The following is a 14,883-nucleotide window of genomic DNA, read 5'->3' as shown; positions in this document are numbered from 1 at the left end:
CTGCACAACACAAGCTTATATAAAACTCATCATTCAAACACTCCTACACCTACTCCTCTTCTTCAAACCTTCTAATCGACTTCTTCCATAGCAGATTCACCAGTTGGTTCATCAGTAGTAGCAGTAGTAGTTTGTTCTGGTTCAACTTCAGTTTCTTCAGCATCATCATCAATATTCAATCCCAAAGCAATCAATCTATTGATTCTGTGGGCGAAGTTGGATGGTTCATCCAATGAGAAACCTGAAGTCAACAAAGCAGTGTCAAACAACAACGTGGTCAAATCCTTGACAGTCTTGTCTTCTGCACCATCCTCTTCAACCTTCTTCTTCAATTCCTTGATAATTGGTGACTTTGGTGAAATTTCAAAAGTCTTTTTAGATGACATGTATGATGACATGGTGGTATCTCTCAAAGCTTGAGCCTTCATAATTCTCTCCATATTGGCTGACCAACCAAATTGACCGGTTCTAATGGCTGCTGGAGCATCAACCAATTTGTATGAAACAATAACTTTTTCAACTTGCTCACCCAAAATGTCCTTCAATGCCTTGGTCAATGGTTCAAATTCCTTAATTTCCTTTTCTCTTTGAGCTTTTTCTTCTTCGCTTTCCTCCAATTCGAAATCTTTGGTGATGTCAACCAACTTCTTATCTTCAAACTCCTTCAATTGAGTCATGGCATATTCGTCAATTGGATCAACCATGAACAAAACTTCAAAGTTCTTGGCCTTCAAAGCATCCAAAAATGGTGACTTTTCGAGTGCCTTGATGGATTCACCAGTAATGTAGTAAATATTCTTTTGGTGTTCTGGCATTCTAGTAACATAGTCACTCAATGAAGTCATTTCCTCAGTTGACTTGGTTGAGTAGTATCTCAACAACTTGGCCAAAGCTTGTCTGTTTTGAGTATCCTCATGAATACCCAATTTGATATTCTTTGAAAAAGCAGTGTAAAACTTGTCAAATTGTTCTTGGTCTTCGGAAATTTCTTGGAAAGTTTCAATCATCTTCTTGACAATATTCTTTCTAATAACTTTCAAAATCTTGTTTTGTTGCAACATTTCTCTTGACAAGTTCAATGGCAAATCTTCAGAATCAACAACACCCTTGATGAAACTCAACCATTCTGGAATCAACTCTTCGGCATCATCGGTAATGAAAACACGACGAACATACAACTTAATATTGTTCTTCTTCTTCTTTGATTCAAAAGCATCAAATGGCGCTCTCTTTGGAACAAACAAGATAGCCCTGAATTCCAATTGACCTTCAACTGAAAAGTGTTTAACAGCCAATGGATCTTCCCAATCGTTTGAAATCGATTTGTAAAAAGCATTGTACTCTTCTTGAGTGATGTCAGATGGGTTTCTAGTCCACAAAGGCTTGGTCTTGTTCAATTCTTCAGTTTCAGTAACTTCTTCCTTGACCTTCTTAGTCTTTTCCTTCTTTTCCTCACCTTCTTCTTCATCAACTTCTTCCAATTTTGGTTTCTTGTCATCTTCACCTTCAGTTTGCTTGTCTTCGTCTTCAGTCAAGGTTTCATCAACTGGCACTTCCTTTTCAACTTCCTTGGTTACAACCAATTGGATTGGGTAAGCAACAAACTCAGAGTGCTTCTTAACAACTTCCTTGATTCTCTTTTCTTCCAAGTATTCCAATTGATCTTCTTTCAAGAACAAACGCAACATGGTACCACGTCCCAATCTTTCATTCGTTTCATCCAAAGTGACAGTAAACTTACCACCAGCATTTGATTCCCAAACATATTGTTCATCATCATTGTGTTTGGAAATAACTTGAACATGGTCAGCAACCAAAAACAAAGAGTAGAAACCAACACCAAATTGACCAATCATAGAAACATCAGCACCAGCACTTAAAGCTTCCATAAACGACTTGGTACCAGACTTGGCAATAGTACCCAAATTGTTAACCAAATCAGCTTTGGTCATACCAATACCAGAATCCCTGATTTCCAAAACTTTTTGAGTTGGGTGGGGGATAATTCTGATAAATAACTCTGGTTCAGTTTCCAATTGAGATGGATCACTTAAGGCTTGGTATCTGATCTTGTCCAAAGCATCAGAAGCATTGGAGATCAATTCTCTCAAGAAAATTTCTTTATTTGAGTAAACAGTATTGATGATCAAAGACATCAACTGAGAAATCTCAGCAGTGAATTCATGAGTTTCAACTTTACCGTCAGACATGGTTGATTGGTGTTAAACTGTGCACTAGTGTAAGTGTGTGTAGGTGTGTGTGTTCAAAGTGATTGAGTGGTAATTTATAGTGTTGCTAAATTGAATTTTTCAATCAGGGTTTTTATACTTTCCCTTTTCTCTCTTTTTGTTGTTCTTCTTCTCTGTTAACAGAGAGTTGCAAATTGGAATATTCTACACCATTCTATTTGTATCAAGTTACACGACCCAGTAAGCGCACATGGTAGCTCAACAGAACACAACCGAACACAACCGAATAAATTGTTATCTTCACGGTAGCGCACATCACGTGAACTCTAGCATCAATGCAATAGGGAACAGGTCTAATTGTTTGCGAATATCAGATGGAAGTAATTGTATGTGGCATTCCATTGCGTAAGAGCTTACCCAACTCCAAATATACTAGCTATATTGATATTCTTTTTTTTTTTTTTCTTTGTACTTAAATGCAAGGCAATTACAGAACTTCCCATTTCAGTAGCCAAGAAACAAAACAAGCAACACTATCCATGTTGTCTAGTTGTTTGCTTGAGCCAAGTTTGAGCCAAGTTTGACCCTACACCGTGTAGATACTGAAGAGTTTATCATACTGAGTTGCATTAAATGATAGATCTCGTCCAAGTTGGCGGCTACAAACATTTAATATTGTACCAGAATAAGGTTGGGAGGTAGTCTTTGTAGATTGACCACCACATCTTCATTTTGGCGACCAGCTCTGTTTTATATGCTTATTGAATACCTAATTTGTACTATGCGTGCCAAGACATTGAACTTGGAGGTGCGTGCAGTGGCAGAACCCATGTAATACAACGGAGCTCATCTCATATAATCACATCTTCAATTTCAATACCACATTCAATGCACCGTCTCTTTACCACATTACCCAGTATTTTAACGGGAGCAGCCCAATCATGCACATGTCTTTCATTCAACGACTTACCATGCCTCAATTTTCTCGTAAACTCTTCAGCCCTAGTCTTTTTCCTTATTTCACGCAACGCATCCTGATACTTCTTTTCTTTTCGTTTAAGTTTATTTTGTTCACGTCTCTCCCACTCCAAGTCCAATCCCTCCGATGACCCCCACTTTTTGAATGCAACTTCTTCAACTTGAAATCGTAGAAACAACTGCATTCGACTGTACCCATGTGGATTGGGCTTCTCTATTCTCGGAAGTAGGGATAAATCTTGTAGTTCCGGTTCAGTCAAGAGATAGTCTTCTTTGCATTCTGTCTTGACCAAAAGAGAATACTTCTCGGGCATTTTCCGAATACACAGACGACACGCACGCACCTTGCGGAAATTGGAATACAAGTTCAAATCAATATCTAGGGACCCACATTCAAAACATTTCGGTGCTGTATCTATATCAATAGGCGGTGCCGCTTTCTTCAACTGCTCCAACTCCTTTTGTTTATCTTTCCACTCTTGTAATGTTTCTTCATCAACGCGCGGACGGTCTTCGTCGTGTATAAACCCACCCTTCGTATCCTGCATCGTGGCAAAGTCATACTCAATATAATCCCTTTTTTGAATTGGCGCTGGTTGGAATTTACCCTTGCGAGAATCAAATACAGCATCGGGGTTATTTTTGTTTAATCTAATTTTCTCCAAATCGGTAATTGGGCCATAAGTTACCTCTGTGTTTGGGGCCAGTGTTTGTCGATTAGACTCTTTTCGATCGCGTAGTCTATTCTGTATTTCTATCGCCTTTAGTCTATTCTGTTCAACTTGTTCAACTTGCTTTTGGCTTTTAGATCTCTTGACGGACCCATCGGCTTCAAAATCAATAAATTTCGATTTGAGGGAATTAGATGGCGAGTCCACTATCTGGCTGAGTGGCCGCTTTGATCCCTGGTTGGTCTCACTTGTTGCGCTTAAGGACGCGGTGTTATCCCCCTGGACTGATACATTGCCCAATCTCTTCTTTTGTAGCCGTTCCAACACACGAGCTCTATTCTCAGCCTTATGCGGTGTGTTAGTAGGTGCACTCAGATATGCATCATTCACATCTACATACTATCTTGCGTTTCTGTTCTGCTGAAGTCATGAGGAAGATGGATGAGTTGGGACTGAATGAAATTGCCACCGCAAAACCATTCGGTTGATTATATACAGGATATGACAAATGCTAATAACGATCTATTAAATTATATTAACCTACAACTCCACTTCATCATCCAACCTCACATCCATTTTGCCTTGTTCTTGCAAGTAATGTTTGACTTGATTAACCGTGTACTCTCCACGATGAAATAGCCCTGCTCCCAACGCAGCATCAATCCCACACTCCAACTCAAAAACTTCTTTGAAATGTTGTGGATTTCCAGCACCTGAACTTGCAATTACCGGGATTGAAACTTGAGATTTGATTTGATTCAACAATTCCAAATTGAACCCCTTGTTTGAACCATCGTGATCAATAGAGTTCAACAATATTTCACCAGCACCCAAATCCTCACAAGCAAGACACAATTCTAATGCTCCCAACTCATGGATTTTCCTTCCACCTTGGGATGTTACTTGGTAGTAACAATATTGTTCTCCATTTGGCCCATATCTCTCAGGGTCACTGATGTGGATAGTTTGCATTTTGGTGTCCTTTGGTGAAGCAACATATCGTCTCTTTGGATCGACTGATATGACAACAGCTTGATTTCCAAATGTCCTTGATATAGCTTCAATCGAAGTCTTGCCCGTCTTTTGCTTGTTATTAGCATAGTATTGCTCTGCTATGGTGACCGCATCTGATCCAATACTGACTTTGTCTGCACCAGAACGGAAATACAAGTCGGCAACTTGAACAGCAGGCACAATTTTACTAGTTTCCGGATCTTGCATATCTTTGATACCACCACCAACGGTCAACGGTACAAAGATGGTTTCAGCCGCGCGTTTCAAAACTTCCAACATGGGCAAGTCTTTTAATGGAGAGTTTCTAAACGACGTTATGTTCAAAAATGTCACCTCGTCGGCTCCCTGGTTGTAGTACCTTGTAGCTAGTTCAACTGGTTTACCCAAGTTTCGAACCTCACTTGAGGTGGAACCATCACCCTTTGTTTCACGAACATTGTATTGGTCACCTTTGGTAACCACCAAATCTCCATCATCATTGGTTCTCACATCTAAGCATGCAATGATTCTCCTCGTCAATCCACTGAGTGTAACTTCAACATCTTTTGGTTGTTCTTGGATATCTGACTTGTGGACAGCTGGGAACTTTTCGCCTTCAAGGAACGACTTTATGATTTTTAATCCCGCAATTCCAGATTTTTCAGGGTGGAATTGAGTAGCAAACAAATTGCCCTTGTTGACAGCAGCTAAGAACTTCTCACTCCCGTATCTTGCAATGGCAAAATTCCAACCCTGTGAACGCAAGTTATTCAACTTAGTAGTGGATTCCTGATCAATTATTGCCGCGTACGAATGAACAAAGTAGTATTTGTTGTTCAAATTCAAATTAAACAACGACTTATTGGAACTGATATCATCGCCAGCAACTGTAATCTCTTCAATGCTATTCCATCCGATATGAGGCACAGCTTTCTTGATTCCCCGCTCAGCATAAACTGGATCATCAACATTAAACTTTGCCAACTGCAAATCCAAAACTCCCAACCCCTTTTCACCAGGACTTTCTTCCGACCCATCAACAAACGCTTGTAGACCAACACATATCCCCATCAACTCTCTATCATCCTTGATATACTTTTCAATATGTTTATCGAGCTTCCTTTCGTATATCTGACGAACAAAATGGCCGTAGTTTCCGACCCCCGGAAAGATTAACTTGGTGATTTCATGATCAAGTGCAAGAAATTCTGCTTCATTGTGAATAAATTTGATGGTGTAGTCTGGATTGATACGCTTGATTGCGTTGGAAAGGGACTGCAAGTTCCCACTCTCAACATCAATTATATGAACGAGCTTGGACATGCTTTATTCAGAAGTAGCTCGACTGCAAAAAGAGTCGGGACTAATTTGTTTTTTTTTTTTTTTTTTTTCTTTTTTTTGGGGATGGTTGTGAATTAGAAAGTTCATATTGAGTAATCGAGAAAGAGAGTCTCGTCTCAAACGGTGAGTCAAAAATTTTTCACTTGTATGCAGGCTACACTGAGTATATTTACACCACCAGCAACAACACAGTCCTGTGAACAACCTAGTGGCAACGACCCCTTGCCAAAGGGTTATACTAGGTCATACTCTAATTTATTGTTTTCTTAATGTCCAGCACTATATAACTTTCTAATCTAACTCTCTATCTCTAATACATCATGCCCTTTTGATCGCTTCAATGTGCACTTGGAAATGCACACTCAATTCATTTTGCGACCTAACAGTCTCATCGTCGTCAAAGTAGTCACAATATTCACCCAACTTCCCAATCATTTCAAACAACTTCAACCCTCCAAACTTGGCCAAGAAATAATTGACCTCCGACAGCGAGGATAGTAAAGTTATGCCAAATCTCACATTACCCTTGCCAAATATCGAATTCAATTCAATCAATATCGTTTCAACGAAATTAGGAATCACTTCAAAGTGCTGTGACACGGAAAAATCAATATAATTCCAAGCACGTGGGAAATTTCCCTTGACGTGCTCATGCAAGAAAACGTGCGTCGACTTGGATCCGAAATGTATCGAATCGGAAATGAATGAACCACCAGGTTTTAGGATTCGATGAAATTCACGCAATATCGTCTTGTAGTTTTCTCGTTTTACTTGATATGGCAAGTCGCCAGTTTGGATCAAATTGAATGAGTTGGACGGAATCGTGGCAAGACTGTGGTTGTAATATTCAAAGTTTCTCGGCTTGTGGTTTACTGTAGTTGCAAACTCGGCTGCGCCTTCTGGGTGACTAATCTTACCCTCATTGGTATTGTTATCAGGTTCCTTCGTCAAGGCAACGAGACTATCCATACTCTTTGAATTGTATTCTTGGTAAGAAGACAAGTTTAATTTCAGTACAGATGAATTGTACAACTCATTGTCAGATTGTGCAAAATCAGTCTTGATTGACGCTTGTTCAAGTTTTTGATAAACATTGTAATCTTGGAGTACCCCCATATCTTCTTCATAAACGCTGGTTTCAACGAACCGCACAAAAGGTGCAGTCGTTGCATGATACCATCCATACTGTGCCGAGTTTATTGCATTAAAGAGCAACACCTTGGGACATTCCTTGTTCCTTAGTGTGACATTAGTCCTGTAAATGCCAAATAAATTTTCCAAATGTCTCTTTGGAACCAAGTGATTAGCATGGTACTTTGATATCATGTCAAATCTGTACTTTTCGAGAAGAAAGTACTCATAAGATACTTTTATCACGCACTCCAATAAAAGTCTCGCTTTTATTGCCCTGTTACTCTCATTCGACACATCGCTTGAAACGTCATGCTTTAAAGAGTAAAGCGAATTCCCTATAATATCAAACACCTGCTTGTTTTCGTAGTGTCTTTTGACATCCTCGCTCAAAATATCAACATTACTCACCTCAGGCAACTGTATCAAGTAACGCACATAATTGACATAATTTGCTTGGATCAACTCTTCATGATTGGCCAATGGGTGATTTTTTGATGCGGCCTTGATAAACATGCGCATATCGCTCCTCATTTCATCAAACAAAAAGTACGCCAATATGCACTCGGTGCTATCCAAATCACGGTAATTTTTTTGATCAAAATAGCCCCGCTCATCAACAACTGCCCTTGCACGCTTATGTCTCACGATAAATTTCAACAATGATTGATTTCTAATTTTGGCAAAATGTATTGCATCACTCGAGTGGTACTCACTCATCAATGACTGAAAGTTTTTGTAACGAAACAATTGATATTGAGGACTAAGGAAATTTTCCTTGATCGTGTCAAAGGAATTACACACGGATAAGTCAGTTATTACGTGGAATGACGGGATCGAAGTACTTGCTGGTTGGTTTGTCATTTCAGGAAAGTAGGAATCGGTTGGTTGGTTTGATCCCGGTGATTGGCGAGGTGAGTTTGCACCCGGCAGAGAAGGTAATGACGTGGAACCACCACCCTTCTTTTTTGTATTGCTCGTGAGGAAATGCAATTTTCTAAACTTGCTGGAAGATTCTTTGGAACCTATTGCTGGTTGAGACTGAGTAGTATTGCTTGATGAAGACGACGAATTTCTATGGAACGCTGCATTCAGTGGGTATCGCTGCTGTGAATGGCCAGAAGGAGCTGACGTGGTAGTGAAGGCAGAGTTTGTACGTGGGCGTGGGCCAGGAGCTGACGGGGTAGTAGATGAATGAAAGGTTGCTGAGTGGACTATCGGAGTCAAGGGAGATATTGCACGACTTTGTGTTTGTTTGGGTACCACCGATGTTTGTCGGTTGTGAGAGCCAAGTGGCTTGAAAGTATCTGATTTTACACTTCTCCCATAGGAATTTGCTATTAGTGAGGACTTGTCCTCTTCGATTTCTGCTTCTTCTGGCAAACTACGCCTGTTTGTATTCGACAACACCGACAGAGATTGACCCATATCTGTCAGTGAACTGGATGGGGAGTCCAAATCTGATATTTGCTCCAGCAGCTGCGATTTCCGATCAAATGAATGTTTCGAATCCCTGTGGCTTGACTGTCCCTCACTCAAAACCTCATCCAAGTTGAAACGCCTTGTCTCTGGTTCCTCCGATCTTGCTTTTGTCAAATTGGTATACAGTCTTGACTTCAGGACTTGATCCAGGTACAATGACTCCCAATCATCAGCATCAGAAGTTACGCCTTCACGATCCAGGGCCACATTAGGTGGGTTTGTAGTGTAGGAGGAATGAACTGACTTTGCATCGTCGTTGTAATCAGAATCGTTTCTCATATCCGTGGAGGATGCTTTCGAGCTGGTGGATGTCCTATGAAGTAACCCCCACCCAGGTTTTGTCTTTTTACCTTTGGACATTATGCTTGCAGCATCACTATCATGCCTACGTTCCTCTCTTTTCAATTCCTTTTCCACTTCCTTCTTCTTCTCCTTAGCCTTCTTTTTCTCCTTATGTGATTTGAGCTTCTGCTGGGTCTGGTAGGACACCAGGGGGACCACAAAGAAACTCATTTATGGAAAGATGAGGACTATGCTTGAACACGTTGCTGTCTGTGAAGGGTATGTGAAGGGTATGGGGAAGGGAGGAGGGGAAAATGATGCGCCGTTGACTATAATTGATTGTCTAATTTTATGTCTCTATTGTTCTATTCTAGTGATGACATCTAATAAGTTGGAGGAGTGGGTAGTGGTGGTGCAAGTATGTGAAATCTTGAAGTCAAGAGAGAGACCAAACACCCGTGTTAAAGTAATTGAGGATTGGAATGACAGGAGAGAGACAGTAACAACCTCGGACCAAAAAGAAGAAGGAGAATAAAAATTTTGGACAATACTTGTGTGCTGAAAGAGAGACAAAGAAAAGAAGAAGAAAAAGAATAAGAAAAAAAAAAAAGAAAAATTATTTTTGTGTGTGAGTGTGTGTGTGTGTGTATGTATGGGTGTGTGTGTGTGAGTGTGTGTGTGTGTGTGTGTAGTGTGAGTGACGCGACACTTTTTGGTGGTCATTCACATAGGACAGATCCATAATTTACGAATTACATACGTACTGTAACTGCGCCACTCAGCACAATTATTGTAGTGTGACCCAAAGGGTCAATGCCTGACGTAAGTGGTCCAGCTGAAGTGATGTTGGGACTAGGTGGTTTGCATTGAAATGCTGTTGACTTGAGAGGTGGTGCTGGGGGGATCATCAATCCCTCAGAGTAGTCCCTTGCTTTCCTGAACAGAACAGGGTTGTGTTCACATTGTTTGCTCAAATTTGCCAATCCTTGTTGATCAATTTTATGTCTTGTCCGGAAACTCTTCACCTTAAACACATTGTAAATGACAAGATCAAATCTTCAATTCTGCATCCACTGCTTTGGTTCGACCGAAGGCTCATAAGCTATTGGGTAGAGAATACCAAATGGCTTTTCTTGAAAATTGAATCAACAATTAGGAACAGGCAGACACATACACTCTGAAATGAGTATTCGTTTGAAAGAAAAGGCAAAATCATAGACTAGCGCAGGATCCTCTTTTCCTTGGGTAAATTTTGGCAACACAACCTTCTCCGACATCCTAAATCCGTCAAATACAAATACGATGAAACGAAAAATGCAAGTTGCTAGCTCCAAGGAGTCAGTCTGTGTCAGCCTGACTTAAACTGTTGTATGGTATCTTTCCTTGAGCCGAGGCAATGAAATTACAGTGCATGTGATAAACAAAAAAAAAAATCCACTCACTACATAAAATGTCATTTTGTCGTGATTGCACAATACTAGTCTCCAAATTAGGTACCCTCACTGTGGGATGTGTTATATTCTGCAAAGAACCGCAACTCCGCAATACATTAGTCCTAGATTTAATTATGTGGCTACAGTACCATTTAAATTTTTCCTCTGTTTTGCGGAGAGCGCTTCTGTAATTTTTTGCGTTCCAATATTCTGCGCATCGGCTAATATTCCTTCTGTTTTTCCTATTTGAGTAATGTGCCTGAGATATCTACATCTAATTCCACGTTAGCTCAAGGAAATGAATTTCCTAATGTGTTTATTCAGATAACTTCAACTTGGAATGCGTTAATGACAAACGTATGGTTTTCGATTCAACAATGACGCCTCCACTATAAGAAGTCATGCACTATGGGTTGCAGATGCGGACGTTTCAAGACGAAGAAAGCTCCGCGTTCGGTATAAGTACCGGTGCTTGGTTAGCAAAAGTGTCAAGACCATTCTTCACAAGAGCATCGACTACAGCTCCGCCATGCAATACTGGATCGTTCTCTTCCTCCTTCTTGACAGCATATTTGCGGCCACAGTTCAACCAGTCAAACCTACAAAAGACAAATTTTATACCCCTCCAGATGGTTATGAGGATCTGGAAGTTGGTACGATACTCAAATTCAGAAAAACACCCTTACCCTTGACTGGTATCATCAATACTGTGAATGTTAAAAACTCATGGCAGTTTCTTGTTAGATCCGAAGATACGTTTGGTAATCCCAATGCCTTTGTAACAACCGTGATGGAACCATTTGATGCCAAGCCAGATAAAGTGGTTTCCTATCAAACGTGGGAAGACTCAGCCGACTTGGATTGTTCGCCTTCGTATGCTATACAGCAGGGTTCAGGTTGGACGACACTAATTACCCAGTTTGAGATGTACTTCATGGGAGCCTTGTTAGATCAGGGCTATTATGTGGTTACTCCCGATTACGAAGGTCCAAAGAGTACCTTTACAGTTGGTTTGCAATCAGGAAGGGCCACGTTGAACTCAATTAGAGCCACACTTAACTCTGGTAATTTGACTGGTATTGACCCTGGAGCTGAAGTTATCATGTGGGGCTACTCGGGTGGTACTATAGCTTCAGGTTGGGCTGCAGCTATTCAAAATGAATATGCCCCGGAGTTGAGTGACAACTTGATTGGTGCCGCTCTTGGTGGATTTGTTACAAATATCACTGCTACAGCAGAAGCAGTAGACGGTGGTATTTTTGCTGGTCTCGTTTCAAACGCGTTGGGTGGGTTGGGCCATGAGTATCCAGACTTGGCGGAATTCATGGACAAGAAAGTGAGCCCTCAGCAAGAGCCAAACCTTGCCAAAAGTGACACGCATTGTTTGATAGATAGTATTCTCGACAACTTGGGTACCGAATATTTTACTGGAGAGAGCAAATGGTTTCCTGACGGCTGGAAAGTGTTTGAAATGGAGCCAGTCGATACAATTGTAAAAGACAATGGCCTTGTCTATCAACCAAGAAATTATACCCCACAAATACCAATTTTTATTTACCAAGGCACACAAGATAATATCGTCCCCATAAAAAGCGCCAAACGTACTTTTCAACAATGGTGTGAATGGGGGTTGGAGTCAGGTGAGTTTGCCGAAGATGAGGCTACGGGTCACATTACAGAAGTATTTGTAGGAGGACCGGCCGCATTGACTTGGATCAACAATAGGTTTGATGGTGTGCCGCCAGTGCAAGGGTGTAATCATACGTCAAGAGCATCAAATTTTGATTATCCTGGTTTGAGTCAATCATATGTCGATTATTTCACTGCTGCTTTGAATATAGTTCTTGGAATGGAATTGGGCCCATTGCTGAAGAGAGATATCAACACAATACAAGATTTGAATGATTTGGAGTACGTAAAAGTTTAGAGATTGATACCTGGTTTTAAATAGGGGAGCGGAGCTTTGTAGAAATCGACAACAGTCACAAAATTACCCTCATTGCCATTGGCTACCCCCCTTCCCCCCCCCCCCCCCCGCTGTAGACGACGGATTCTTACAAGCAACCGAAAGCATCTTGGAGCTCCAGCTATAATCAGAAGAGACCTTCGCTCAATTACATATAACACATTTCGTATATACTACAACAAATACATCCTTCTTAAGCAAAACGTTCCAACTTGAGCAATCCACCCAAGTCAACCTTATCTTGCCTGACATCAGGGCCTAAATCAAAACCAAAGACTGCATCTAACGCAGATTGGAAGTAGTTTCTAATGGATTCTATAGTACCTGGATATTCAAAGTTTGATTTCCTCACAGTGTGTTGACATCCACTAACTGGAGCTTGTCCATTGAAACGATTGATGATCCAAGTCAAAGCAGCAGGCGCACCAACAATGGATTCAGTAATGTGTCCATTGGTTGCATCTTCTGCATATTCTCCCGATTGAAGTCCCCAATCGCACCATTGATTAAATGTTTTTCTTGAGTTGACTATGGGGACGATTCCGTCCAAGGACCCGTGGTAAATAAACAATGGAATTTGAGGAGTCAGGTTCTTTGATTGATAGATTAATCCATTGTCTTCCAAAATAGTCTTGACTGGCTCTTGATTGACAAGACTCCACCCTTCAGGGAAGTATCTAATGATGTTGGTGAAAAATGAGTTACCAAAGTAAGCAATGACACCATCAAGCAAACAGTGTGTGTCACCCATTTGATACGTGACTGAAAGCAATGGCGAAACTTTTTGCAAAAGGAAATTCTTGAAACTGGGGTACTCATTTCCAATACCGGCCAATGCGTTGGAGATGATCCCGGCAAAAGGACCGCTATCGACTGCTTCCGCAGTGGCGGTGATATTTGTAACGAATCCACCAAGAGCAGCACCAATCAAGTTCTTGCTCAATTCTGGTGCGTAGTCATTTTGGATGGCAGCAGCCCATCCTGAGGCAAGGCTTCCTCCCGAGTAACCCCACAACAATGTTTGAGCATTTGGATCAACACCAGTCAAGTTTCCTGACTTCAATGTGGCTCTAATGGAGTTCAACGTGGCCCTTCCTGATTGCAAACCAACCGTGAATGCACTCTTTGGACCTTCGTAATCGGGTGTGACGACATAGAATCCTTGATCTAATAGAGCAGCAATGTAGTACATCTCAGCTTCGGTGATCAATGTAGTAATATCAGCCCCATACTGAATAGCATATGATGGCGAACAGTCTAATTTAGCTGAATCTTCAAAAGTTTGGTACGACACAAGTTTGTCGCTTTTAGCATTGAATGGTTGGATGACAGTAGTTACGATTGCGTTGGGGTTACCAAATGTGTCTTCAGATCTTACCAACAATTGCCATGAGTTTTGGACTCTGACTGAAGTAACAATACTCGTCAATGGGTTGGGGACGTTTCTTTTTTTCAAAATGGAACCAACTGGTTGAGATTCATAACCTTGTGGTGGAGTGTAGAAATCATCTTGAGATGGTCTTTTCGGAGCCAAGACAAAAGCCGTGATTGAATTGAAGAGCAAGAATGCAATGGCAAAGTAGCGCATGGTTGAGGATTTAGTGACGATGGTGTTGTAGTGATTGAATTAGATTGAATATTGAAAATAATGGAGACATCATACCGTATTTATAATCTTTCAAATAGGACGTGTGTACCCTCCAACTTCCCCTCGTGGTCACTTCCGTCGGGAAGAAGAGCGTGAACACCCCATATTGTTCACAAGCCTGTAATCACGCCATGTAAACAAAACTCACAGTTCAATATAGAAAACACATGGTTCAGCGTGGTGAAAATACAAAAAAGAAAAAAAAAAAACAACAAAACAACCTCAAAACCAATTTGTGGTTTGTTTACTTCGGCACGTCTTGCAATGGTTTGAATGCTCTGTCCAATCAAGTTGTAGAGCCCGGATAAATGATTGGAGACGTTGGCAAATTTAACGTCTGCCTCATCGTATGGTAAATGAAATTTGTGGGGAATGCAAAAACACAAATCGGGAAAATGTAAATAAAGCCAGCACCAACCATTTTTTCCATGTCAGCTTTTACAATAGGCTCTATCCGACACAAGAGTGGCTCAATATTGTTCGTAAAATTGTATTGCTTAGCACATTGTCAAATAGTTGTCACTGCAACGCGTTCCTCACAATTTCACAATTTATTTTGGATGCGCGGATGCACGGACACAAAACGAAGGAAGAGTACTTGTGTTCAAAGCAGGGGAATTTAACAAGGGGGGGAGAGAAAGAGGAAACGTTGAAACGGAACATTATGGACAAAGAAGTGAGGGTTAAAAAATAATCTGAAAGGTCTAAATCTAAAAGTCACTTCCGAACTGCCCCCGAAACGATTACCACGCAATGTAGTTTCAGCAAG

General features: G+C 40.9%; 6 protein-coding genes across 6 annotated transcripts; 1 reads left to right on the top strand and 5 right to left on the bottom strand. All coding sequences in view use genetic code 12, as the record gives it.

Annotated features, from left to right (window-relative positions):
* Positions 1 to 71: 71 nt before the first annotated feature.
* Positions 72 to 2,210, bottom strand: HSP90 (Hsp90 family chaperone; the record flags this gene model as incomplete). Its single annotated transcript, XM_051755422.1, has 1 exon — positions 72 to 2,210. The coding sequence occupies one exon, from the start codon at positions 2,208 to 2,210 to the stop codon at positions 72 to 74; it is 2,139 nt and encodes a 712-aa protein (XP_051610678.1).
* An 830-nt stretch (positions 2,211 to 3,040) lies between these two features.
* On the bottom strand, positions 3,041 to 4,268 carry RAD14 (Rad14p; the record flags this gene model as incomplete). The annotated part of the gene is made up of 2 exons (XM_051755421.1): positions 3,041 to 4,177; positions 4,239 to 4,268. The coding sequence occupies 2 exons, from the start codon at positions 4,266 to 4,268 to the stop codon at positions 3,041 to 3,043; spliced, it is 1,167 nt and encodes a 388-aa protein (XP_051610677.1).
* A 110-nt stretch (positions 4,269 to 4,378) lies between these two features.
* On the bottom strand, positions 4,379 to 6,154 carry HIS7 (imidazoleglycerol-phosphate synthase; the record flags this gene model as incomplete). The annotated part of the gene is made up of 1 exon (XM_051755420.1): positions 4,379 to 6,154. One exon carries the CDS (start codon positions 6,152 to 6,154, stop codon positions 4,379 to 4,381), a length of 1,776 nt encoding a protein of 591 aa, XP_051610676.1.
* A 336-nt stretch (positions 6,155 to 6,490) lies between these two features.
* Positions 6,491 to 9,298, bottom strand: KGF57_000901 (uncharacterized protein; the record flags this gene model as incomplete). The annotated part of the gene is made up of 1 exon (XM_051755419.1): positions 6,491 to 9,298. The coding sequence occupies one exon, from the start codon at positions 9,296 to 9,298 to the stop codon at positions 6,491 to 6,493; it is 2,808 nt and encodes a 935-aa protein (XP_051610675.1).
* Positions 9,299 to 11,029: 1,731 nt separating this feature from the next.
* Positions 11,030 to 12,427, top strand: KGF57_000900 (lipase family protein; the record flags this gene model as incomplete). The annotated part of the gene is made up of 1 exon (XM_051755418.1): positions 11,030 to 12,427. One exon carries the CDS (start codon positions 11,030 to 11,032, stop codon positions 12,425 to 12,427), a length of 1,398 nt encoding a protein of 465 aa, XP_051610674.1.
* Positions 12,428 to 12,659: 232 nt separating this feature from the next.
* KGF57_000899 (lipase family protein) lies at positions 12,660 to 14,054 on the bottom strand (the record flags this gene model as incomplete). Its single annotated transcript, XM_051755415.1, has 1 exon — positions 12,660 to 14,054. The coding sequence occupies one exon, from the start codon at positions 14,052 to 14,054 to the stop codon at positions 12,660 to 12,662; it is 1,395 nt and encodes a 464-aa protein (XP_051610673.1).
* Between the last annotated feature and the right edge of the window lie 829 nt (positions 14,055 to 14,883).

This window comes from Candida theae, assembly GCF_024610275.1.
Source record: "Candida theae strain CBS 12239 chromosome Unknown scaffold12, whole genome shotgun sequence".
NCBI classification, from domain to species: domain Eukaryota; kingdom Fungi; phylum Ascomycota; class Pichiomycetes; order Serinales; family Debaryomycetaceae; genus Lodderomyces; species Lodderomyces theae.
Note: the sequence above shows the minus strand (reverse complement) of the source record. Positions and strands in the feature narration are given on the sequence as shown.